This window comes from Manacus candei, unplaced genomic scaffold, assembly GCF_025592945.1.
Source record: "Manacus candei isolate 608988 ecotype Guabito, Panama unplaced genomic scaffold, ASM2559294v1 h1tg000028l, whole genome shotgun sequence".
NCBI classification, from domain to species: Eukaryota; Metazoa; Chordata; class Aves; order Passeriformes; family Pipridae; genus Manacus; species Manacus candei.
In genome coordinates, this window is record NW_026138076.1 from 40,427,972 (window position 1) to 40,454,600 (window position 26,629).

The 26,629-nt window shown below is 41.5% G+C and overlaps 2 protein-coding genes across 3 annotated transcripts; one reads left to right on the top strand and one right to left on the bottom strand.

Moving 5' to 3' along the window:
* Positions 1-294: 294 nt before the first annotated feature.
* NUDT9 (nudix hydrolase 9) lies at positions 295-9,588 on the top strand. 2 transcript variants are annotated; one of them, XM_051790740.1, is made up of 8 exons: positions 295-457; positions 2,731-2,967; positions 4,971-5,066; positions 6,049-6,135; positions 7,005-7,116; positions 7,526-7,672; positions 7,938-8,022; positions 8,963-9,588. In XM_051790740.1, the coding sequence occupies exons 2-8, from the start codon at positions 2,774-2,776 to the stop codon at positions 9,136-9,138; spliced, it is 897 nt and encodes a 298-aa protein (XP_051646700.1). In that variant the 5' UTR covers positions 295-457; positions 2,731-2,773; the 3' UTR covers positions 9,139-9,588. The 2 variants fall into 2 exon arrangements, with proteins under 2 accessions (XP_051646700.1, XP_051646699.1); XM_051790739.1 differs by lacking the exon at positions 295-457 and adding an exon at positions 525-873.
* Positions 9,589-11,338: 1,750 nt separating this feature from the next.
* Positions 11,339-23,304, bottom strand: SPARCL1 (SPARC like 1). Its single transcript, XM_051790758.1, has 9 exons — positions 23,202-23,304; positions 19,268-20,443; positions 18,510-18,579; positions 17,744-17,862; positions 17,037-17,157; positions 16,073-16,209; positions 14,238-14,386; positions 13,176-13,324; positions 11,339-11,901 (listed from the first exon to the last, which is right to left on the bottom strand). The coding sequence occupies exons 1-9, from the start codon at positions 23,253-23,255 to the stop codon at positions 11,873-11,875; spliced, it is 2,004 nt and encodes a 667-aa protein (XP_051646718.1). The 5' UTR covers positions 23,256-23,304; the 3' UTR covers positions 11,339-11,872.
* Positions 23,305-26,629: the final 3,325 nt, after the last annotated feature.

The window sequence follows — 26,629 nt, forward strand, 5'->3', positions numbered from 1 at the left end:
GGAGAATAACACGGAAAGCGACCCGCAGGTTGAGACAAAGCAGTTTACAGAAGTAAAATCGAAAGTTTGCGCATGCACAAGCAAAGAGGTGAAAAAAAGAGAGAAATTATTCTCTGTTTCCCATGATCAGGCGGCGTCCAGCCACATCCCGGGAAGCAGGGCTTCAGGACACGTAGGGGTCGCTCCGGAAGGCGAACTTTGCAAATAGCAAATGCCCTCCCCTTTCTCCTCCTCCTTTTTTTTTTTTTTTAGTATTCATATCTGAGCTGACGTCACGCGGCATGGAGCATCCCTTTGGTTAGTTTGGGTCAGCTGGCCTCGCGGAGTCCCCTCCCAGGATCTTCCCCATCCCGCCCTTGCTGATGGCCGGCGGAATGTTGGAGAGACAGCGCTGGTACTGTGGGAGCGGTGCTCTGCAGTAGCCCAAACACTGCTGTGTTCCCGGCCCCCTTTCTAGGTACCAGTGCCCAGCCTAGCACCGTAGGGAACGAGCTCCATCCCAGACAGTCCCGGTGCGGGGCGTTCGTCACTGGCGCCGCTCCGCCCAATGCGGGGCGAGCTTGTACCGGGGCCGGCGGGCGGCTCCTTCCCGGCCCGAGGGTAGGAGCTGGGAAGGAGCGGTGCCCCGGAGCGGTGTCCTGGAGCGGCTGCCTCGCACCGCCGGTCGCAGCGCTCCCATCCCGAGCCCGGCGCAGACTCCCGTTCCCGGCCGCGGGGCCGAGGCTGAGGCAGGGCTCACTCCCGCCGCCGTGGGGCCGCGGAGGCGCCGCCGATGCCGCTGCCGGCCGGGTCCCTGCGGCGGGCGGTGGCCGTGCTCTCGTTGTCCGTGGTGCTGTCGGCCCGGAGCGCTGCCCAGCGCCGCCCGGCACTCAGGTACCGCGGGCTGTGCGCGGGGGAGCCGGGCCGCGCTCCGCAGCCGCGGCCGGGTGTCGCTGCCGGAGGTCGGTGCCCTGTTCTGCGGGGAGCAGCCGCCGCACGGCCGGGCCGAGATCCCGGGGCTGCCCTCTATCCCGGGGCTGCCTTCCGTCCCCTACCAGCGCAGGGGGAGCTCGGCGCGGGGCGTGCGATGGCGCTGAGGGGTGTCCCTTTTGGGCACGGCAGAAACGCAAACCGGCCTGTCCTTTGACGTAATGTAATTACCGAAAAATACAAAAGGAATGTTGCCCTTTGCCACGTCTCTGCTAGGGGTTTGTGGTTTTTTGAACTTCAGGTGTTTTCTGAGTTGGATATTAGGAGGAATTTCTTCACAGAAAGGGTCTTCAGGCGTTGGAATGGGATGCCCAGGGAGGTGCTGGAGTCACCCTCCCTGGAGGTGTTTAGGGAAAGACTGGACGTGGCACGTGGTCTAGTTGACATGGTGGTGTTTGGTCAGAGGTTGGACTCGATCTCAGAGGTCTTTTCCGACCCAATTGATTCTGTGAATTGTGCTTTTGAGAACATGAGCTCAACAGTGAACGTGACGTGTGCTGTGCTTGTGCCAATGAACTCTCAGCTTCAGTGAGAAGCAGAACCTCCTCTCCCAGATGCACCTGAGGATTTCACAGCATCTGAGGTGTTTGGCACTGGAACTGCTGTTTTTGAAAAAGCATGGCCTGTTTTGCTGGTTATAATCTAATATTCACATCTGGGTTCAAATACCAGGGGAAATAATGAATGAATATTTTTTTTCTTTTTTTTACCTGAAACTCATTAGTCCCATCATCACCATGCTCAGATGTTAGGTGGTTAAAATCTAAATACTCTTTTGCAGAGGAAATATATTTCCTTATGTAGAGGAAGCGATTCTTTATTGATAAAACCCCCATAACTTTTCTAGGACTGTATGAATTTCTTGTTTCTAAGGTACTTTTTTAGGTAATAACCCCTTGCTGAGCTTTAAGGCTCTTGTCTAAAGTAATCTTTTTTTTCGTAACAAGTAAAAAAAAATTGAGTTCAAGAAGGCCACTTAGTATGTTGAAGAAAATCTGTGTAGTTTTTAAGAGCTGATGAACAGGCACTGTAACCCAACCTGTTGTATTTTACTGTTGACTGGTCTTTCAGCTTCTGAAAACCCATGGCAAAATAAAATTAATAGAGGCCTCAAGTATTTTTTCTTTTAACCTTGTTTGATAGTTCTAGCCTTCTTTTAAACTGAAAAGCAAAGTATGTGTTATCCCATATCTGTATTGCACAAAATGGTATTTTGGTGCTCACTGCAACTTGAAGAACTGTGTTGCTCAGGCTCTTAGATATTTCATTCTTGGTCTTACGTGGTCTACCACTGGATGCAAGAGCAGGACTCTTGCAAGGCTGTGTTGTTTTATTGATGAATAGAGATTTAATAAAGATTTAAATAGATAGTTAATGCTTTAGCAGACTTCTTGCTGCATTTATCCTAAATATCTTTGAGGTGTTCCTTGTACATGATTGCTAACTGGTCACTGTTACACACAGCCTGGAATGGCAATTCTAGTTTTCAGCTTTTCCTCATGCTGTTAAATCTTCATGTGTATTTAGTAGAGTATCTTCTGCTTCAAGTAGCTGATGATAAAATTCAGACTTGTTGGGCCTGCATACATTTGGTATGGTACATCACTGAAAGAAGCAGTGATATATTACTGAGAACTGTCTTCTGGAAAGAGCTGGGTCTATTCTGCTTGCTATCATGTACCCTGCAGATCTGGTATTAGATTACAGGTTAAAGCCTAATGAATGAGATTCATATTTCTCTTTTTTTTGTTTATTTTTCAGTAACTCATCTGCAAACTGTTGGTCCCATCTTCATCCTGTGAACATGTTCAACAGTTACAATGTTAAGTTCTACCACAGCAAAGCTCTCACCTCCCCATATCCAGGATCCCATGTTGAGCGTAGCCAAGTTCCAGAAGATAAAGTGGGCTGGTTGACAGAATGGAAAGATTATAATCCTGTGGAGTACACTGCAAAGTCTGTTTTGTCTGGACCCAGTTGGGCAGATCCCCAAATCAAGTGAGTGGAAATGGTGGCTCTTTTCTTCTATAAACATGGAAGCAGGGAATAGTGATGACCTGAGTTAACAAGATCATAATTTTAAGTGATGTGTGATTCTGCAGTAATGTGGGAAAGTCAAGTGTAAGTGTTGGTTAGAGAACTGAGTTGTTTGGGTTAGCTGTGAAGATCTTTGACACATCATTTTACTGAGCTGTTGATGCTGTGCAGTGTTTCTCTATGTTGTGAGCTAAATAAAAATTTCCTAATTCTCCTTAAGAATTTGGGACAGTATTTTCATAATATACTTGTTTGTTCATGGATTGAATGCAACATGAGAAAAGAAAGTAGAATTGCAGTTCTTGAGTGCTCTGACTCAGGAAATATGACAGGTTGAATGCATGACTGTAATTGTTGTGGGTTTTTTGACTATGTGTATTCATTTTTATTGATTCTGTGAATATTCTCCTCTCAAGAAATGCTGTATGCTTCTTGGCTAGAAAGTTAAATGCATGCATCTGGTGTAACTTGTGATAAATGTGAAAAGATGATTCCTATGTATGGACATCTCTGTAGGCTTTTGAGGTTTCAGCCTTACCTTCCTTGTTGCCCAGTGCTGTGTGAACATGTGCTCCTGTTTACTCTTAGTGGGGTTTAATATTCTGTTGATGACAAGGCAGTCCTCAGACTCCACAGGTGTGCTGATGTTCTGCCAAGGCAAGTTGTGACAGTGTAATCTTTTAGTAGGTGTTAGCAATACTTTAAAAATTTTAAAGTCAGGACTGGGGCCAGTTCTGTTTAGTATCTTTATTGATGATCTGGACAAGGGGATTGAGTGCATTCTCAGTCACTTTGTGGGTGACACCCAGTTGTGCCAGTTTGTTGATCTGTTGGAGGGTAGGAAGGCTCTGTGGAGGGACCTGGACAGGCTGGATAAATGGGCCGAGGCCAATTGGATGAGGTTAAATAAGGTGAAGTGCTGGATCCTGCACTTGGATCACAACAACTCCGTGTAGCACTACAGGCTGGGGAAGAGTTGGAAAGCTGCCCAGCAGAAAAGGACCTGGGGGTGCTGGTTGACAGCAGCTGAACACGAGCCAGCAGTGTGCCCAGGTGGCCAAGAAGGCCAGTGACATCCTGGCCTGGATCAGGAATAGTGTGGCCAGCGGGACCAGGGCAGTGATTGTCCCCTTGTGCTCAGCACTGCTGAGGCTGCACCCCAAATCCTATGTTCAGTTTGGGCCCCTCACTACAAGAAAGACATTGAGGTGCTGGGGTGTGTCCAGAGAAGGGCAATGGAGCTGGGGAAGGTTCTGGAGCACAAGTGTGGTGAGGAACAGCCAAGGGAGCTGGGGGTGCTTAGCCTGGAGAAAAGGAGGCTCAGGGGGATCCTTACTGCTCTCTACAACTACCTGAAAGGAGGTTGTAGCAAGGCGGGTGTCAGTCTCTTCTCCCTAATAACAAGGGATAGGACAGGAGGAAATAGCCTTACGTTGTGCCAGAGGGGGTTTAGTTTGGATATTAGGGAAAATTTCTTCACCAAAAGGTTTATCAAGCATTGGAACAGGCTGCCTAGGGAAGTGGTTGAGTCACCATCTCTGTAGGTATTTAAAATACATGTAGATGTGGCACTTAGGGACATGGTTTAGTGGTGAGCTTGGCAGTGCTGGGTTAATGGTTGGACTGAATAAGTTTCAAGGTCTTTTCCAGCTGAAACAGTTCTGTGATTCTACGATTCTAACTTTAACGAGAATACCTTTGAAACATTTTGTCTAAATGAAAATTTACAGAGATATGGTGTTAAATACTTTAGTTCTGCACTTTTCCTGCAGAACTAAATATAGGGAGAATATAATGAATAAAGGTTGAGACTTTATATAAAGAAAAGGGAGGGCCTGCAACATAAGTTCTGGTAAAAACTACTCATTGGTCAAATGAGTGTTGCCAGTCTGATGGTTTTGGGGGGCAGAGGGGTGTTTTGTGTTTTATAACGTATCTCTATTAAATCATTATTTTCCACATAGTGATGAAGGTTTTTCTCCCAAATTCAATGAGAGAGATGGAGAAGTGGAGAGGAAGAGTCTGAATGGCTTGTATGTGGTTGAAAATGGGAGACCCCGGTGAGTGTGGTTTTTTTGTTTGCATATTTATTTCAGTGATGTAGTTTCAGTCCTCCGGCAGGTCTGTTAGTTTTGGTACGTGGTACCTGCTGGAACAAAGCCAAGATAGTCTCCCCTAGAGACAGGAAAACTGATACCTTGGAGCCAGAGTTCTTCTTGGAAGAAGATTGTAGCAGAGAGGCGTGAAATGGTTAGCCAGCACTACTGCCACAACATAGGGTGGTGGTGGCACTGGAGTCAGGGGAGGTCTAATACTGTCAATAGTAGGGTTTGTTGGGTTAATTGTTTCCACAGTTTGACCAAATGTGGGGCTCTGAAGCTTTTGTTCCACTTGTGTGCTAAGGTGGAGGAGTAGAGTATTTCTTTCCACTGACAAACCCTGGCGTAGCACAGATGGGTAATCTCACCTAAAAATAGTTTCTCTTCTTTCTGCCTTTTGTACATAATTGAATGCTCCATGCATCTATAGTCTTGGAAACTAGATTCCATTTTCAGACAAGACTGTGTGCATAATGAGAGTGATGCCTGATCAGGACCATTTTGGGACACAAGATCTGAAAAATGACAAAGCTGTTTTGTCTTTTTCCTTTGCCAGTGCTATTAAACACAAAAAGAGGTTGATGAAGGAGAAAACCATGCTGTGTCTCTTGCCTTTTAAAGCCCATGAGGACACTGAATGCATGTTGCTATCCTTTCCTTTTTTGTTATTTAATCTTCCTTAAAACTGATTTTTTGGTTTTATTTTTTTCTAGAATACTTGGAGCATCTTTTGAATGCTTGGAAATAAATATGTTTAGTGTACTGTTGTGTCAAGGGTATATAAATTTAGCAGTAAATAAACCCCCTTGCATTCCAGCGGACCCTCAGAGATCAGAGGGACAATAGCATTGTCCTAATTCAGAGATCAGGGTGCAACTGGGCTTAATTTCTGATTAGAACCAGTTCAGGACTCTTAAGTTGTGTACTGTGGCATTTATTTCAGAAATCCAGCAGGAAGGACTGGCCTCACAGGCAGAGGATTGTTGGGGCGCTGGGGACCAAACCATGCTGCTGATCCCATTGTAACTAGGTAAGGGCCAGGTGACTGCAAGGTGCCCTGCAGTACAGAAAAAGTGCATTTTGTTTCTTCTGTGCATCTCTGGACAGGCTATTACTTTTTGTGGCCCTTTCGTGTGTGTGTTCTCTATATGTGAGCCCATTCAGATATGGGTATCTGAGTGGAGAGATACACAGACGTGAGGAACACGTGGTAAAGAGTAAGGACTCACTGCTAATTACAAGCAATTGCTTCTGAAATGCTGAGAAAGCACATAAAAAAAAAACAAACAAATAACCCAGGAAGCATAATTCAATGGAAATACATTATATAAAGAATCTTCGGTAACAAATATAAGAACTGAAAGGATTATGTGATGCTTTGATACTACACTGCCAAAAGGCCTTAAATGAGGCATGTGAAATTAAATTGCAAGAACAGGTTTTTCTGTCATAATGACACAATTGCAAAAAAAAATAAAGAATAAAAAGCTACGTGCCTGCTTCTGTTATGTAAGAAACAGTAACTTGACTTACTATATTATAGGAGGATGTGTGGTTAAGATCCTCTTTTGGTCAGCATGTGCTTTGTTTTAATGTACTTTTGCCAGCAGGATCTCTGTGTACACAAAGCATTCAGAAAAGACTGTGTAGTCAACAAAGGTGCAAGTTAGGAAGTGCCATGCTGAAGGTAGAACTATTGTGAAAAGTCATCCTGGTACATTTTAGTTCTTCCCCTTTTCAGAATGATGCCATTGCTACCAAGTTGCTTCCTTGAAAGTCAAGGACATGCTGCTTTTGTTTAAGTTTTTGTTTGGACAGCTTTTTGCTTTAACTATTGGTAGTTCTTAATCCTTTACTGAAGGCAGTGGTGGGTGTTTGTGCCTTTGTCGTTTGCTACAGGTGGAAAAGGGACGGAAGTGGCAATAAAGTTGCTCATCCAGTTACTGGCAGAAACATCTTGCAGTTCGTGGCTATCAAGAGGAGAGACTGTGGGGAATGGGCCATTCCAGGGGTAAGGGGAAATCTCCAGAGACATTGACATCTCCCCCCACTGGTGAGGCCATGAGGCAATAACTGGCATGCCTGTGATAGAAGAGTGCTTTTTGATGAATGACCTGGTGTTGCAGCAGTGAAGAGAAATGCTCCTTGAACTAACTTTGCCCAGGCATGCCTTCTGATGTTTCTGCATTGCAAAGTGGTATTCCTGTTTAAATCTGCCCATGTCTTGCTTAATGCAGGCACAGTTGATTCCACTGCAGGTTTTGAAGGGCGTATGTGCTTGATCTTTACAGCTGATTGTAAAGTTCCTCCCATGTCCAGTATGATGCAGGTGGATGTAATATACTAAGAGCTGGGAGTTAAAGCAGGTCAAATCTGAGGGATTGAAAAAAAATCACCTTTTTTTTTTTTCTCCCTCTAAGGGGATGGTGGACCCAGGGGAGAAGATCAGCGCTACCCTGAGGCGGGAATTTGGGGAGGAGGCCTTGAACTCTTTGCAGAAATCGCCCGAGGAGAAAGCAAAATTGGAGAAGCAGCTCCACAAGCTGTTCAGCCAGGAACACTTTGTGGTGAGATCTGGGTCTCTTGTGATAGCCTCTTGAGCTATGCATGTAACTCACAGGTTATGGAACTTGAGAAGGTGTAGCTGAAATGAAAATAAGTTACGTTGCTCAGGTTCTCATGGTGTAGGAAATGGAAGGGACTGTTGAAAACGCTGCAAGGGCAAATGTGTTAGAGGAAAGGAAAAAAATCTTAGTGATTCCACGTTGTTTGTTGTGATTCCACCTTGTTTGTTGTGATGCTGAGCTCATTTTGGTTTGTTTGGGGCCTTAGGTGTACCGAGGATATGTGGATGACCCTCGTAACACTGATAATGCCTGGATGGAGACAGAGGCTGTGAACTATCATGATGAAACAGGTGAGTATCTCCATATGTGCTCTTAGTTGCCTTTTATTTCATGTGCTTGTTTGAAATTGGGACCTATGTTGAGCTGAGAATGGCAGTGAAATTGGAGAACATGCAAGTCAGGTGTAAAATATGGGACTAGATTCTTAGAATGATCTGTTATCTTGGACTCTCATTTTTCACCTTCAAGAGACATCAATCTAATCAGGTGTTTCTGACTTGTTAAGTCAGAGACTTCATATAGTGACATTTCCACTGAATTTTGAGTAGTAGATACCAGCTGTGAAGTTTCACATGTCACTGGTCCTTGATTTATCAGCCCCCAGAAATGGGGGAAATCCTATATCTTTGGTCTTTGTTTCTAATGCAGAATTTAAAAGCGTTTTCTTGGTTGTTGTCTATGAAGTCCTGGGACTCTTTTTTTAGAAACAGAGTAAAAACTTAGAGGGAGCGTTTCAGAAGCCTTTCTGCATCTCTTCTTAAGTAGTATTTTTGATTTTGGGGCCTTTAGTAAAGTTTTAGTTATTCTGTTTTTTCATAAGTGCATATATGTTTCAGAATTCAGTTTTTCATGTAGAATAATACCTGAGAAAAGCAGCAGTCAAATGTTAGGCAAACAAACAAAAATCAAGGCAGAGAGATTGGCTAAACTTGGGGTAGTGAGTATGTGTTGTCCTGATGATTTCAAGTAACTTTTTGTGCTGCTCATGGTACCCTACAAGTGGTGACAAGGAGTTACCACCACCTCCACCACTCAGATTTGCCTTAAAATAGTACAAGTATGAGAAAGGCTTCTGGCACAGAATCAGTGAGCGACTTATTTCTTTTTTCTCTGAGAAGAAGTTGCTGCCTGTGAAGAAGCATTGTGGAAGGGGGAACTGATTAGATCTGAGAAGAAAAAGCAAGAAGAAAAGATACAATAGCATGTCCTAATTCTTTTTTTTGTGAATAGGTGAGACAATGGATAATTTGCCTCTGGAAGCAGGTGATGATGCTGGAGTAGTCAAGTGGATTGACATCAGTGAGAAGCTTGAGCTGTATGCAAGTCATAGCTACTTCATTAAGCTTGTGACTGAAAAACGGGGAGCCCACTGGAGTGAGGATCCTGGACCTGAGTGCCATGAGTGATGTCAACGAGGAACTGACAGACGTCAAGAGAAGAATATGTTTTCCAGCCTTGAAACAGATGACATTGTCATTTTGAGAGGAAATTCAGTGAAAATTCTGTGAAATTCAGCTGGAAAAAACAATTGACAGTGATAAATAGAAGGTTTTTCAGAGACTTGAATTTGCTTCTTTTGATTTCTTAGCTAGTGTGAAATGAGATGCAGGAGGAGATCTGACCTTGCTTTGCTTCCTTGTCTTCGTTATTTGCAGCTGTTTCATCATATCTGCAGATGTGCACAGCCACACTGGGATTCTGACTGGTGGTGGTTCAGAAGCTGTTCACTTTAGCTCTGTATTTTTGCACTGATTCCTTGTCAGGAATGAATCCTTAAGGGGTGTGAGACTTGTAGGATAACCTGGATAATGACTTAATTTAAGTGCTACATAATAAAGTGAAGTTTCTTTTTTGAATCATTTCGCTTGACACGTCCTTGCAGTGATTTTCCATTTTGAGAGATTGGTTTTCACATTTAATCACTCTTTAGTTTATGGTATGGATGGTATTCACATCTGAATGTGTGACAGTGCCTCTGTGTTAAAAGATAACTGTTGAAGGATGAAAGTTGATGACTGATTTGGAGAGCTGGATTTTAAGGTCCCTCTTCCCACTGTTTATGGCAGTACAGCTGTTGGGGAGACTGTACCATAAACAGAATCATTGGAAGGAGCAGCCTTAAGGTATAATCTTGTGAATTTAAGCCTTTAGGTAATGTGGGTAAGTTGCAGGCTGATGTGGGCCTTCTATGGCACTTATGCTGCTAACAGGAGCTGCACGACAATTGCTGACATTTCTCCCTGTGTTTTTAATCAATGAGTAATTGCTGTTAGTTGTCTTTATCTTTCCTTAAGAAAGGCTGGGCAATGGAAGTGTGTGTCTTATAAAAGGAATATTTGTGGTGGGTTTTTTTCAACATAGTTATTCTGACTGTAATGTTTTGCACCTTAGTGATGCTAGGGGACAATACCTAGAGTACTGAAGCTGCTGACTGAGATGCAGTGTACATACTTTCTTTTTCCAGAAGAAATGGGATCTTGTGAGTTAAAGTCCCTGCTACCTTTTTTATCCAGCTGTGTACCAGCAGTGTACTTGCAGTTTGAGCTGTGCTTTCTGCCATCCAACTCTGTGCAGATTAAACAAAAAGCTGTTGAAAGAGTTCTTGAAAATAGCTATTGAAAATAAGTTTTCAGCTGTGGTGCTTGCTTGATCCTTCTGTTTAGTGATTGTTTTACTAGTAAGTGTAATACATGTATCTGGGGAAAATCTTGTACAATTTCATTGTATCTTTTTCTAGTACTTGGTTTGAGTGGAGCAGTGGTGAGTAGGTCAGTCTCTTGTGATTTATCCTTGTGGGAACTATATTTGATTGTTTTAAGGTGGCTGAGTCTTGGCTGCAGAAAGAGCAAATAAGCAACAGGCTGCAGTCAGGCAGAAAAAGTGCAGTCAAAATTACTTTTTCCCCGTGACATTTGCTGTCCCAGGGAAAGGATCTTTTCCAAATGGAATTGGCACCAAGAATATGCTTTTGTACATGCAATCCAGGTTGTTTTATATACACTTTTGTGTGTTGTTACAGAATGTGAAGTGAGCAATAAGTCAGACTCAGGGGAAAAACTGTCAATGGAACCAGTTTCTCTGGGAAATAATCCTTGGTTTATGTAAGAAGTTCCTGTGTTAAATATAATCGTAGCTTGGGGACTTCCACTATTTAAGCTACCAAAATAGCATTTCTGAATCCTATATTCTTTTCATTGGAAAGGTGACATGGTTCAGGTGAAATGTGTTTTCTGACCTTCCTTTGTAGGAATAGCATTTGGGGCTTCTTTGTTAAAGCAGAGCTTGATTGGAGTGTTTTCAGTGAAGTGCTTAAAAATAAAATCACAGAGTTAATGGGATTCAGGAATAATCTCATCCTGTCCTGACTTTTTTATGCTTCAGTTGTGCCTCTCTTGAGGCCAGCAAGAGATGGGAGATGGTGAAAGACACAGTTAGCCTTTTTTCTCAGAAAAAAAATGGTAGCACTAGTTGGTGCTTCTGGGAGATGAAGGAAGAATGTGTCTGCTAAGGAGAATAAGGAGGTGTTGGAACTGTGATATCCTCTGCTGCTTGTGATGGTGGACGTGTTGCTAAGCAGTCTTGATATGCACCCACACTCAGCAGCAGTTCTGCTGTGTGGCATTGGTACAATTACTGTTGTGCTTCAAGAGGCAGGGGAAGAAGTATCTGAAAAGTGCTGATCTTTTTTACTGAATTTTGGGTTCAGGATTGGTGTGTGTGATCTACGCTCTATTTCTTCTCCTCCTTTATATCTGAAATGAAGTTTTCATTGAACCTTTCCACTGCCTTGGTACTTTTTCTTTAACAAAGTTCTGACAAAAACCATATATATAGGTAGACATTTTATTTGAGACTTCTATGCAGAATGTTAAGCTGACAATACAGTAAATAAAGGAAACAAGTCCCATTTCAGTGTATAGTAAAATCTAAATTCTATAATTCTACTGAAGAGTTTTGTAAACAGGTCAGTCTTTAGGTTAGTACTATTTACTGGTTCTGCACTTGTGTTATTTTATAAGAATGCAGTGAACCTTACACCACCTTTGTCTTGAAAGCTATGAAGCTGTTAATAACAGAAATAGACAGGGTTCACATATTTCACCAGTTTTAGTGCAGCACTGGGAATCTGCTCAGCCAGGCTCAAAAAAGGAGATTTTCATTTATGTCTTCTGCAACAAAGAAGAAGAAAGCATTATTAACATTTTATGCCAAAAAGGCATTTTTGTGCTGTATCACTATCAATAAATTGGTACACTAAAGTTTCAGAGGATTCATGTAGGGGAACACTGTCCCTGTCAAAAAACAAGTATGGTTGCTGCTTAAGAGCCATTCATTTAGACACTTCTTGATGATGCTTTCTTGTTTCTAGTGTTAGGTCTCCTTGATCTATTTGTGAACCAAATGACTGACCCTGTGAATGAGCAAACACTGGCAGCAGTATATGTGTATTAAGATAAGTTCTTGCAGCTTTTTTCCACCTGTGTGTTGTGACTGCTAAATTGTCATCAGAAGAGCTGGAAAAATTCTAGGAACAGTGAAGCCTTTGTGTATCTGACCTCTGACCAGAATCAGCCTCCACTTAAAATTAGGGACTTACTAGTAGGATTTTGAACACATTTATTCAGTCTGAATATTTAGCCAAATGCCTTCTGTCACATAACTCTTCTGGGATTAACCTGTTTAACCCTTACTTAGTGGCTGGCAGTATTGTCCAGCTGTCACTCAGGGCTAGATCAGAAGAAGGTAGATTGTGAAAGAACGCCTTATGTTGAGTGCGGTAATCTCATAAATATCAAATTGCTATCATGACAGCTTCTGTTCAGCTGCTGCCTAATTCTAGAGGTATCACCAGCACAGTAGTACCAAACTTTTTACTATCCTACAGAGGTCTCAATGTGGATTGAGCTGAACCAAATATGTGCCTATCCTGTTTAGGATTTGGAAATTGTCCCTGCCTCTGCCTAAGCTTCCTGTTGCATGCAGTCTGGTGGGCACGTGTTGCAAGCGACAGATTAAGTGAAATAGCCTACAGTGTGATGAGAGCATCTGTGTTGTGTATTGTAATCTAGAGTTTGATCAATCTCTGCTTGATCAGTGAAAGATCTTGGTTGTTTACCCTACTTGGCTTGAGATCTTTAAATGCATTTTCAATCAGTATGCTTTGACCACTGATTTAAAAGTGCAAGCTCACTTAACCTTTCCTTTGGCACTGAAGGATAAAATAGAGTGTTTCTTGAGAGGCAGACCTTTTTCCTGTTTTTATGAAAAAAATGTAGAACCTTGCCCCTTTTGCTGTCTTGTCATTACTGTTCTATTTGCCTCTCAGTACAGTAGCCATGAGCTTCTGGTTACAATTTCTTTGCCTCACGTTGTGATCTGAGAATGTGCCTAGTCCTGATAGGAACATTTTGTCAGGCACATCTGCCTGTTTGTTTGTGTTTACCTTCTTTAATCCCAAAGCAGTGGCACCATTCCTTCAGTGCAATGAGTTTATCTTGGTCTCCATCGCACTCCTGGAAGAAACGGGTTATGCAGTGTTCCATGGGAACCAGGGAGGCTCTCAAAGGCGCGAGCTCTGAGTGTGTTAATAATCTGAAAGAAAGAGCAGGTGTGTAGAGCTGTATTTCATTATTAAATCATCAGGATTATCAAAGATGATCTAAGCTGCTAGAAGACATCAACAGTGCCTTTATCAGAGACACCCCAGTGGATTCTGTTGTGGTGCTTCTGAAGTGAATCTGTCCCAGGTCATTATGATGATATATAATACCCAATAATCTAAAATGTTTTAGCTGCTATTTGTTTGTTAAGTTTTGTTTTATCAAACAAAGTATTCCTTGTGTAGTAATTACTAGTATGACAAATAGTGACTTGCTCAAAACTCATCATTTATGGAGTTTTGCTGTTAATCCTCAGGAGATCAAGCTTGCAAAGGTACTTAGCTATGTTCGAAGACAGTGGGTGTGATTGTCATGAGGTATTGAGAGCCTAGAGCTTTGAAAAATGGATCCCATCACCAAGTGATATGACCAAAAGCCTGAAATCTGGGTCTTCTCAGAAGCTGTGAGCTTCCTCTGAACTGTGACACTGGTTCTGTCTTACATATCTGCTCCTTAAACTGTGGTAGTAGTTGAGAACTGTGGGTACCTCACTAGTGAATTAGTACTGACAGGACTCTGTCCTTTGTACTTAGCCTGTTGCTCCTAGCTTCAGTAGTAACAGGATTTCTTCCTGGTTCAGGGCATTAGTTGCTATTATGACTCTGTAGAACTTACAGAGTGTAATACAGGATTATGCAAGGCAAGAGGAGAGCAAATTCTGACCTAAGACATTACTGCAGGAAAACAACGAGGGAAGAAGTTCTGTGTTAGAAAGAGGAGGATGCTGGCTTCTAAGATCTGAGGGACTGGTTCTATATGTACAGAATCCTTTGAGTGGTTTAGAGAGTCAAAACAGCCCGAGTTTAAACAGCAAATCAGAACTGAACCCACAAAGATTTTTTTACCTGTCAACAGGGTGCTGATCAAGCTGATGAAACTGCCAGTGCACAGGATACACATACATGTGATAATTTTTCTCAAAGTCATGCAGGAGCAGCTCAACCGTGTGGTTGCCAGCCGCAAGGCGTTTGTCATTCTGGTAGATTTTTTTTACCTGAACACAATGCAGAAATTGTTATTTTTTGTTTAGGGATGAAGATCTGCCCTGAAGAGAACTATCCCTAGCAAGGAGATGTTTCAGAGAAGTGAAACTTGATAAAATACCACTGGGGAAATGAGTTTTAGTGTTTGTGACTATACACAGCATGAAAACCTTGCTTCAGGTAGACCAGGTGACTTTTGTTGCTGTCCCTGTCAACTTTGGTAGTAACTAGAAAGGAAGTAAAATTCCTGTGGCTCAATTGTCAGACTCAGCTAATGGGGGCAGTAGCTTCAGGCTGGTAGGAGATTAAACTAGTGTAATCACATATTCTGTCCTGTGGCAAGCAACTCCGGTTTTGGTGTGAAATAATCTCTGAAATCATCTAATTCATACCACTTAGTATGAGATATTCTGGGCATGTCCCTCTTAGTAAGTGTGTAAGTAGTCTTTGATGTTGCTTAAGCATATTTTGTATAAACATGCTGTGACTTACTGCATGTACCTCCTACTTCAGAGTTAGAGCAGCCCAGGTCTTGGTTTAACTTAAACAATGGCTTTTTAGGCAGTTATGACATCTGTATCTTCAAAAACAAACTACTGTTTGTTTTTTCACTTGACATAAATCCTTCTCTGAAAAAGATTGGCCCAATGGCAATAGATGCTCAATCCATTGTAAGCCAACATAGTGTGATGTTGCAGGTCTACTGGATGATAGAAAGCAGCTCTTTTCTCTTAAAATTGAATGTCAGACTTATGTAATTTTATATCCCTTGAATATCATGATGGAGATGGTTAGTGTGTGTGACTGGATTAGAAAGGGCAAACGATACCATTAACTGTTGAGTTAATGGTATGTATATCAGGTAATGATATGGTTTTGTATTGATGGCCATGTACAAGGTGTGTCTCGAGAACAGAAGAGAAGCTAATTCTGGTTGGTCCCCTACAAAAGTCACCTAAACTGTATTGTAATTCTGTCTCAAATCCTGGTGTGTGACTGCCCAGTGGTTCAGTCTCATGAGGTCATTGTGCAGTTTTCTTCATGGTGAGTCAAAGTCCTTCCTTCCTTTGCATTGTTCCCTATCTTCCTCTTCCAGGTCACTTGAGGAAAGCTATAGGACACAAATCCTTTCAATTTGTGGAACTCCACAAGTGAGCTCTGGCCTGACTGTTCCTTCTTATCCTGTGTTTTAATTGGTTGGTCATCCATAAGTAGACCAACTTATGGCTGCTTAGTTTCCTCAAGTCCTTTGGAAAATGGCATTGACTGCATGGATTTGGTTATCCTTATCCATGTATTAGTTGATCTTTCCAAGAGGTTTGTCATAAAGCTTCCCTAAACAAGAGCTGTTTCATGCCTTCTCAAGCAAATGATATTTATCTAAGTGTGCCCTAATTCTGACTTGTCTGACTCTTGTCTGGAGACACTTGACTTCAAAGTAATGCACTTGGTTTGCATTTGTACGGACAAGAGGGACATTCATAACAGAAATGTATCTCAGCTTAAATGAGTGTGAGGGGACATGTAAGTGTATTTTGCAACTTGTGAATCCAGTTGAGTCTAAATTACCTTAACCAGAACGGGTGTGCTCATAGGAAATGGGAGAACTCGTGAGATGTGAATCACTTTTTTTTTCACATGGTTAGTCCAGTTCTAACAATGTAACTTCATGGTCTTATTTGAAAAAGATTGCTGACCTTATTCCTCTGCTTTTCAGTTAGAATTCCAGAAGTGTTCAGATCACGTTCATAGTATTGCATAAGGATGTTTTTGAGCCAGTCTCGCATCCGGAGGGGAAACTGATCCACTTCATAATCAGTACAGGGGGGGATGTCTGTGCCAAATAGGAAAGCTTTTGTTAACAGGTGATCTGTTAAATCCCCATTTGAGCATTTCTGAGCCCTGTTAGATTTGATTCTCACTATCAAACTTCCAGTTAAACGTAAAATTGATGGAGCTGTTAATACATAAAATTGGGAATGCAACTAATGAGTTCAAATATAAATATACAATTCTTTGGTGCACATGCTTAACCAATTGTGCAAGCCACAACCTTTATATATCTGTGGAGCTTCTGAGCATAGTTGTGCAGTAAAAGTCTTATCAGTCAGTTGCATGAAAGCAGAGTTTTTGAAACCAAAGGAATATGCTGGCTGGGAGTGCACTTTCCTCCTACCATATGCAGCAATTGATAAGCTTGAAAATCAGTTCTGGCTTTTAGATCTGACTTCTGCATTTGACATATAAATAGGTTTTTTGATGGGTTTTGGTTGGTTTGTTTTGGGTTTTTTTGTCAGGGGTGTTTGGACCCGACATTTTCATTTCTTAACTCTGTAAACACTGTTTTTCTGGTCAAGTTATCAAAAAAATATTCAGAGGCTATAGCAATGGGAACATATAAGACAGTGCAGGGGGAAGATCAGGTTGACAACAAATTGGAGTAAACATAGGAGAGATGTCTTTAGGTTTCCAATGCTTAATACTCTCAAGTGTGGGAAAAGTGACTTTTTAGACATGTTTAGGGTTTGAATGTCTTAATTAGCAGATAATTGATGCACTAGTGGCAGAGCACAGGAAGAAAGGTAATTTAGGGCTGGCTAATGGTTAAGGTTACTGGCTCTTTATACCTAGGTGAATGCTTCATAGAAAAACAAGCCTTACATTTGCAGGAGCCCATATAGTCCAGGTGCAGCTGGCGTCCCATTTTTGTGCCTTCCAGTTGACATTTGGTGCCAAAGAGTTGACACGTGCCATCATAAGTCTTGTTGTCTGTACCACAAACCTAGAGGACAAGTGAAAAGCAAAACCACTCCCACCACCACTGTGTTGAGAAAAATTATTGCCCTCATATGGGTGTATATAATAAAAGTATCATTAACATATGGTGTGGCAGCTGTGAATACCCACAGGGAATATGTGTGATCAGAAGTACTGAAAATCGTAGTTGTTGGATGCCTACATAAGGATTAGTAATCTGCACTTAACACACCCAGTTCCAAAACACTTGAATTTATTTTTTGTGCATTAGTAATACAGTTTGAGATGCTACAGGATTATTTCACTCAGTATGTACGAGTACTCAGCATGTGCTCTGAAACATCAAACGGATAAATAGAACTTTTAGTGACAGGGAAAAGCTACAATCCCTGAGAGACCAAGTGAAACAAATCAGTTACACGTGTTCATACTACCCTCGAGCCACAGTCAGTGAGTTTGGGTACTTTAACTGACTTTTGCAATTATTGAAATCACTCAAATGCACTCGCATGCTTCTTAGGGTAGAATTATTCTAAATAATAGCAGGGGAAATGTGTTGTAAACACTTTTGTTGGCTTTTTCCAGTGCTGTGCACTATATGAAATACTTACATGCTCATAGTCTTTGGTGGAAGGGCAAGCAGCAGGATCTTGGCAAATGCAGTGGGAGTTCCCTTGTTTGTCCTCGTGGCAGACTTTACCTCTTTTGCAGTGGAAGTTTCGACATGGGTCTAGCAATCATAGCAAGAAAGAGCAACTGTTATAGATGATGAGATGAAGCCAAGTGTTTGTCAGATACTACTGAAGCAAAATACAGTCTAATATTCACCAAGAAGTCAAATGCGTTTTTAAGTTTGTTAGAATAAAGCTGGATCTTGTGTTGAATAAATCAAGCCAAACTTTAAGTGAGGATTTTGGTGATAATTCTATCAGCCACAGGTTTGAATTGTATGGGGAAATAATTTTCTCAGAGAAAGCTATTTCTTCTCTAAGGACTGACATTCACTTCCAGCTTCCTTGTGAGACATATCCCATTTGTCTTTGTTGAATCAAGCACTGGCATTTGTCCCACTCCTAGCTGAATTCAAGCTACTGTTCTGAAACTGAAAGCTTTCAGTGCAAGGTAACTCCCATCTCTGTATGACTGACCCAAAAATCTGTGCACTGTCTACAAATGTTTTTCACAAACAAACAGCTAAATCCAAGGGTGTGTGGAAGGGGGATACTCTGGGAACGTAACCACGATGCAGGATTATGCAGAGGCACAGTTCAGTCATGTGAAATTGTGTGCTGCAAAAGGCAGAAAAGAAATGCAGACCAGCAGATTCCCCAGCTGCAGAGAGTTAGGAGTTACAGGATGGCTTTGCTTGGGGCTTACCCATGAGAGCCTTCTCAGTCCTGTTGCTGACACTTTTCATCTCGCCATAGGAACTGCCCGGAGTCTTAACCTGTACAGTCACAGAGGCATAAACAGAAGACGTGGTAAATCTTGGGAAGAAAAAGAATACTTGGACAAAATTTTTTCAGGTCCAAATATAGAGCTGACTGAGGCACAATTTGCCCTGCTTGCAGCAGAGAGAGGTTGCTATGTAAAATGTGTGAGAAGAGCACAAAGCCTCTGGTGGTATTAATGTGTTCTTGTTATTTGGGGAAATAAATAAAGTAGGAGGTGGAAAGGGAGAAACAGGAACTCAGTAACGCCTGAGTTTCTCATAATTATTCTGTGGACTCTAGCCCTGCCTTCCAAGCTGTTCACTTTTGTATAGCAGTGTTTAAAATCTCTGCAAGAGAGGAGTGAACAGGCTGTCCTAGTAAGCTGAGACTAGGTTTCAGGTTTTGTATCTGTATATCCATATTTATTTGCATGTTTCATTACACAGCCCATCAAGGCTGGAGCTCTTACATGAATTGTGTTCAATTCCTTTCTGGTACAATTCATCTAAATGCCCTATGTGCAATGACACAGGATGAACCAGATGAATAGTGAATAGAGGGGGAGCTGGACTTCTGCATACTAACAAGTTATTACACCTGCTTTTCTCAAAAATATAATTTCAGTCACCAGGAATTTAAATTTGGAACTGGTCCCTTTCCCCCTTTTTGTAGTATTACAATTTTATTTTAAAGATAGTTTACCTTATTTTCACTTTCCATTGAATTCATGATCTGAACAGAGCTACTCATTTTCAGTTGTTGCTTGCTGTCAGAATTAGGTGGCTCATGATCATAATCATCTGGTTCAGAGTGAATAAGTTCTTTAATCTTGAAATTTTGGTAATCCTCAATCTCTCTGTGAACAGCAGCATCATCTTCAGTGTTTCCTTCCCCTTCATGCTCAGTACTGGTAATCTCCTGGTCATTATTCTGAATTCTCTCCTCTTCCTCATAGGCTGCTTCTTTCCAGGTATTGCTGGGATATTCCTCACGATCAATATCACCACTGTCATGACCCTCGTCATCATTACTGTCCTCTGTATCTTGTATTTTCACCACTGTGTCATGATCACTCTGAGAGTTTACTTGAATATTGTCTTTTCTCTCCTGACTTTCCAGTTTGTCATCCTGATCTTCATCATGTGTTTTTTGAGAGAGGGGGATTTCTTCTTTATAGGGCTTCTTTTGGCCATTCTCCCTCAATTCTTCCTCTAGGTCAAATTTCTCACTATGTCTCTTGCTTATCCGGGTTGGTTGGCTGGAGTCTCTCAGGAGTTCATCAGATTGCATGCTGTTTCCATTCTGCTGTCTTTTGTATCTGTCACCTTGGTTTCTCTGGTGGCCTTCGTGCTTCATATCTCCGTAATCAGTTTCTTCACCCCATTCCTCCTCTTCTTCTTCTTCTTCCATACTTTCTTCTTCGTCGCTTTCACTGCTTTTTTCAGGCAGGCCAACTGTATTTTTGTTGTATTTCCACGTGTTATGCTCATGATCAAGACTGAGAGCGCCCGCTGGGTGTTTGGCATTGCCTGTAAGGTGTTGGTTGGCTGTATTGCCGTGTTTCTCATGCCTCCTGAGCTGGTAGTGCTCAGAGCTGGGCTGTTCTCTGCCGCTGCTCCCAGAGTCACTGTCCTGATTATCAGAAGCCAAACCTAGTGTATTGTGCAGTGCAAGGAAATTGATGCTTTTTAGGCTATTTTTCCCTTGATGCTCACTATCAGTTCTTCCGTGTTTCCTAATGGTCTGGGGCTCATCCCTGTGCTCGATGCCTGATACTGAAACCACTGGTTTTAAGTTTCTGTGACTGGGCAGCGAATCACCCTTGTCTACATATCCTGTGTTCTCTTCCTTTGAGGCTTCAGGATGAAAATCTTCAGTCTTAAAAAAAAAAAAAAAAAAAAAAAGAGAGAAAAAATTAACAACTAGATTAATAAATTTTAGGATTTATTTGAAGTGGGTAGAGTGTTATTTATTTTTGCCTTGAATTGCAAAGCATGACACTGGCTTTATTTGTTTTCTTTGTATATGTTCCTCTTACTCTAGCCCAGTACACAAAATGAGTATGTTGTCTTATGAAATCTCAAAATGCTTAATTAGTAATTCAGTGTCATAACTCCAGGCACTTGTAGGCTGCAGTAATTATCACTTACCTCAGTGAGAGAATTATCACTTATCTCATGGGAGAAGAAGAGCAGGGGAAGAGAGAGCACCTTTCACAAGGTGTCATGATAGTAATTGCTGAGGAGAGCACTGCATCGTAACTACTTCATAATCAATGTATTTGTCTACTCTGAGTCTGATAGATCATTGCTTCCTAGCTGAATTCATCAGGAACTATTGTATTTGGTGGTAATGACTGTCATAAGCTCATTAGCAGGAGTCACAGGTGTTTGAGTGGCTTTTTTTTATGCTATCAAGCCACTAGCAAAACTAGTACCTTCAGTGGAAAAGGTTCAAATGATCGAGCAGAAAATAGGTTATAAAATGACTGTTATGTCTTACTGCAGCAATTACCTTTCTGCTGCTGTGTGAGTCCAGGCACTTCCAGTAGCAGCAATGACTAGTGTATTTCTGCACAACACCTATTGATGGTCAGTGTTGCTTATTGCTTGCAACAATATAGCACTTGATGCTGATTTTTCTTACAGCTTTTGGGGGATTTATTTACGAAAATGAATCCTTCTCGGTGTCCAGGTTGCTGGAATAGCATTTCCTTTGGGCAGTCACCGCTTGGGAACAAACACTCCACTAAGAAATACTTACACAGATTTTTTTTTTTTAAAAGGTAGGATTAGAAATACTAATTTGGCTCTTGGCAGATCAGCTATATCCCATTTCCTAATATCAAAGTGGTATCTAAATGTTTTACATTTTTGTCTTTTGCCTGGTAAACTTGCTGGTGCAGGAAAAGTTCCAGCTCTAACTTTTTCAGGGAAAGATTGCATGTTTGATCAAATCTAACAGAGATTCAGTTTAGAGCTTTTCCAAATTGAATGCACTATTCTAGAAGACCTTATAAAAAGCGAACTTTGTGTAACAAAGTATCTCAAGCTGATACTAAAACTTTTGAAAATTAAATTTTGAGACCAGTGGGTTTTACATGTGATTTTGGGCACTGCTGTGTACAACAAATTGTTGTTGTTAAGTTTTAGCAAAAAGCAGTTTTTTGTGAAGGGCTACCAGTTCTATAGATTTAGAAAATACCAGGCCAATCTATTATTTGAGTGCCTGTAATTCAAGCAGAAGTTTGGGAAAGATCTGGCTCATATTTTGACAGGAAGCCTTGCTGTGCACCACAACCTCAGTGCAGAGATGTGCCTGGATGTGGTTTTCAGATGGTACTTTGTGTTATACTTTTGTGCCCTGGATTTAATCAACTCTTAGAACTCATTTGCTTGCAAAGGTTGTTGGGCATATTTCTGTCACTGTAGCTGTGATTAGCTAATGTTAGAGGACAACTGGCCTTTGCTATATGTTGCATATGCTTGGAGCTGACGATTCACTGGCTATTGCAATGTTTTATTTTGATGCAAGTGTCTTCTGTGAGTTGTTCTGGGAGACAGCTGTAGGTTAGTGCTTATGCCATAATTTCTTCTGCTGGATACTTCTTTAGGAAAAGTTAATTTTTTGTTTTTCATAATGCAGAGCACAATCTGGATTGATAGGAAATGCAATCGGGAAAGCTGTACAGAGTGGGATATAATTTATAATTTAAAAAAAAAAAAGGGTTAGCACCAGAGTTGGGATTTTGGATCCAGACCACATTCTGAATTTGGTAGTTCCAAAACATCCAGTGGCTTGGAGCCAAGGCCCTTTGTGGCTGAACCACAAAGGCTCACCAGAATGGTGCAGTAAAAAGGAATTTTAATTTGGGCCAGCCATGAATGCAAAACTAAGGGCTCTGTCATTAGTGTACATATGTGCCATAGGGAGGGCTGCTGAAATCATCTGTCTCATTATCATCAGGGCTGTGTATGTGGCTTGTTAGCCACAGTGTACTTTGCCAAGATGGGCTGTACCCAATGCTCCTCATTGTGAATAATGAAGCATATAGTGGCTAAAATCTTACGTGTTTGAGCCCACATATGATCACTTGGTGTGATAAATTGGGGATTGCATCTTCCTTGTGTACTGGGGCTGTGAAAACCACAATTTCAACTGTCAGTGGAGCTTGTTGCCTGTACAAATATGGGTAATGATTGTATGTGGGGATTCATTTAAGGTAATTTATTTCAAATAAGGGAAACTTCCATTTTGAGCTTTCCTTTTTGTCCTGTTATAACTGTTTAATTTGCAAGGCATGACATGTTTGGTACTAATTCTTGAGGTGAGGGGACCTACAATTTTTTAACCTAAATCAATTTGCCAACCACTACATATGTGCTAATGTGGTTTTTTTAATTTGAGATGAATAATGTAAGTTACCTATTAATGTTTAAAGAACAAGAAAAGTACCTTTTCTGGAGTTTTCTGTCCATGAGTTTTGAGCCTGTGGTGTACGGCATGGGTCTAAAATAGATAAATATATTAATATCTGCATGTCAATAAAAATCTTGTATAAGTCAATGGCATAACACAGAGTATTCACAGAATGGGAAATTAAGTGCCCAGTAATAATAGCATGATGAGAACTTACTGGAATAGCAAAAGCTGATCCTACAAGACAAATGAAGAGAACTACAGCCTTCATGTTTTTCAGATCTTGTAGAGGACAATAGTTAATGGTACAGTGGTAGGGTTTAGAGTTTTCCTTTCTGCAAGCAACATGAAAAGAAAAAAAGTTAGGATTTGGGTATAATGGTCTAGCAATGACTGATGGAAGCAGTGTAGTGTCCTCTAAACTCAGGTGTTAGACCAGCTTAACTAGAGGACACTTTGGTCTTAGTTCTTTTACAGGACTTAAGCTGTAGCTGTGTTCACAAACTCTAGTAGTGTTACTGAAAGGCAGAGATATGAATGTGCATAGGTTCAGCCCTGTAAATATTTATCCACACCTCTGAGATACTACTTTGTGAAATAAGTCTCTTTTTTATGTAATTCTGAGACAGTGACCTGTTTGTGGCATCTCTATGGCTAAGGTGTCTCCTGGCTGCTCCTCTCTGTGTCTGCAGTAGGAAGAATTTACTGGTGAAGTTCTGCTCAGCAGGTCTCAAAGCTCAGAGTTGCTGTCCAGGCTGTTTGACAAAGGGGTACAGTCCTACTTTGGATACCACAAACCCAACTCTGCTGCACAGTGGTGTGTGTGGTAGAAGACCATGCAGTGCATCAGGAATTTCTTCAGTCTGTGCTTATATCCTCATGTGAGTGAAAGACAGGCGACTTGTTTTTTCCTCACATGTCACCAGCAAATTTTCTTACTTTGTAGAGCACATGAACTGGAAGTGCCTATGGCTGTAGGTGTATCACTGGGAAAATAAAAAAATCAACAAGTCATATTGTTTCTGTTTACTCTCCACTATTTTTTTTTACTGTGTTGCTTTCTCATTCCTTTTAATTTCTCCAGGTTTTTGTTGGCTTTTTGTTTTGTTTGTTTGTTGTTTGTTTTTGGGGTTTTTTTGGTTGGTTGGTTGGTTTTTTTAAATTACTTTTATATTTATACAGAATCAGAGGGATGTTTGCTTCTGTTTCTGCTCTCATTCTAGTGTCTGTTCTTTCTTGGAAATTGTCATCTGAAGTGTACACTTCAGAAGATCCCTGTGTTATACATGATTTAATGTCAATATCTTCTAGTTAATGAAGACCAAAATACTCATTAATGGGGCATATCTACTATGCAAACCATTTTTCTTGCAGTAAGCTCATTTAGTCTCTAAATTATCTCTTAACTAATTATCTATTATCTCTGGCATTTGCAGTTAGTTGTTTAGGATGTTTTCAGAGGGAAAGGCAGAATACAACGAAAGCCATTGATGAGCATGTGCAAAATGCCTCACTGGGCTGTGTATGGGCAGTCACTTCAGATCAAGGCAAGTGTTGTTAGACTGAGGGTTATGCAGGCACCTTGCCAGAAACATAGGGAAATAATCTGATTTCATGTGTAGCCCTAAAAACTGCATACTGTGCTTTTTGAAGGCCTGGCAAGTGACTGAGGAAAGAAGTGTTTGAATGTCAGGTAGGCTTGATTCTTATTTCTTTCTGTTCCTGGTGAGCAACACAGCTCTGGGCATGTCACTTAACTAAGTTTCTTTTTCTAAAATTCTCATTTGTCATATTTGTTTTGGTAAACTAGTTTGAGAGCTATAAACAAAAAGCTCTGCATGTTGGATTTTATTTATAATTGCAGTTTTCTAATCTGGTTTGTACCACTGTCTGTAAAAGTTGCCTTTACCACCTTTACCCAAATAATGAAAAAGTTGTTGGAATAAATCTGAGCTGAGGTGGCAGGACAGGGCTTTTGCATTTCTTCCTCTCAGTAACAAGCCCACAGTGGGAAGAAAGGAAACTCATATGTCTTGATCTACTAGGGAAGCCTGACCACACTGAACGAGTAGGATTGTAGTCTTTGTGAGCATCTTTTTTTTCTAGTCACAATAGTCCAAAGGAGTTGCAAGGATTTATAATACATCCTTCAGTAGGATAATCTGTTCCAAACGTTAAGTAGCATTGCCAGTGTTAATTCATGAGGTTTGCCCGTTTGACTATGGCAGAAATATCAATTCCTATGCAATAAGTGTCCCCTCCCATTTTTTTCAGAGCAATGAATTTTGGGGTTTAGATGGTACCTTGTGGTGGACCTGCAAGGAGCATTTCCTGCAAGCCCTACAGCCCAAGCCTGTGGCTCATGGCAATGGATGGCAATGGGATTTTTATATTTGCTCATTTAGCCTTTCAGTGCTAGAAAGGGAAAGTACTTTTTGCAGAAGTGATATAAGAGCCAGCTTGAGCAGGTGCAGAAATGGGAAAGCTCTTGTAGGTGGTATGTAATATCTGCCAATTAAGGTGATGGTGATGAAAGAAATTAAACATTAGCTAATTGTCATATGATCAAAGGGTCCACATTGTGACTTTTTTTTTTTTTGCACTGCAATCTAAGTGGGAAGACACTTAATTCTTGCTTTAATTTCCAAATTTTTCCTACCGAAGAGAATTCCTAAAAACAAGCTTTTGTAATATATAAGTTTAAAAGTACTGTCATTAAAGAAAGAATACACAAGAAGCTATTTTTAAAAGCCAGGAGTCATCTCCCTGGAGAAATTAAGTCATTATTCAGAGAAGTTGCTCTGCAGCAGAATCTGTAGGAAAACTTAGCCAAAAGGTGAATATGAAATTTCTTGTGTATGATGGTTTTTTTAGACCAAGAAATGAGGAATTTAACAATACTTCAGCTTTGGGGTATTGAATAAGCAATGCTAACTAGGTGTGCTAGGCTTGCATGGCGAAGTTTTGGTAGCAGTGGCTCCAGGGTGTCTTCTGTGAGAAGCCCCCATATCCAACAGAGCCAGCACTCCAAGACAGGGCACACTCCTGGACAAGGCTGAGCCCATCAGCCTCAGTGGTTGCACCTCTGGGGTGATGTATCTAACAAGAGGGGGAAAAAAATACATGGCAACTTTAGCTGGAGAGAGGAATGAGAATGTGTGAGAGAAACGGCCTTGCAGACACCAAGGTCAGTGCAGAAGGAGGGGGAGGAGAAGCTCCTGGCACCGGAGCAGAGGTTCCCCTGCAGCCCACAGTGAAGACCACAGTGAGGCAGCTGTGCCCCTGCAGCCCATGGAGGTCCAGGGGGGAGCAGAGATCCACCTGCAACCCTTGGAGGCTGTTACCCTGCTGGAGCAGGCTCCTGGTAGGACCTGTGGAGAGAGGAACCTACACTGGAGCAGATTTTCTGACAGGACTTGTGACCTCATGGAAGGGACCCACATTCATGAAGAACTGCAACCTGTGGGAAGGACTCACATTGGACAAGTTGATGGTGGACTGTCTCTTGCGAGAGGGACCCCACACTTGAGCAGGGGAAGAGTGTGAGGAGTCCTCCCCCTGAAGAGAAAGAAGCAGCAGAGACAACATGTAATGAACTGACTAGAACTCCCATTCCCTGTCTCCCTGTGCCACTGGAAAATTGGG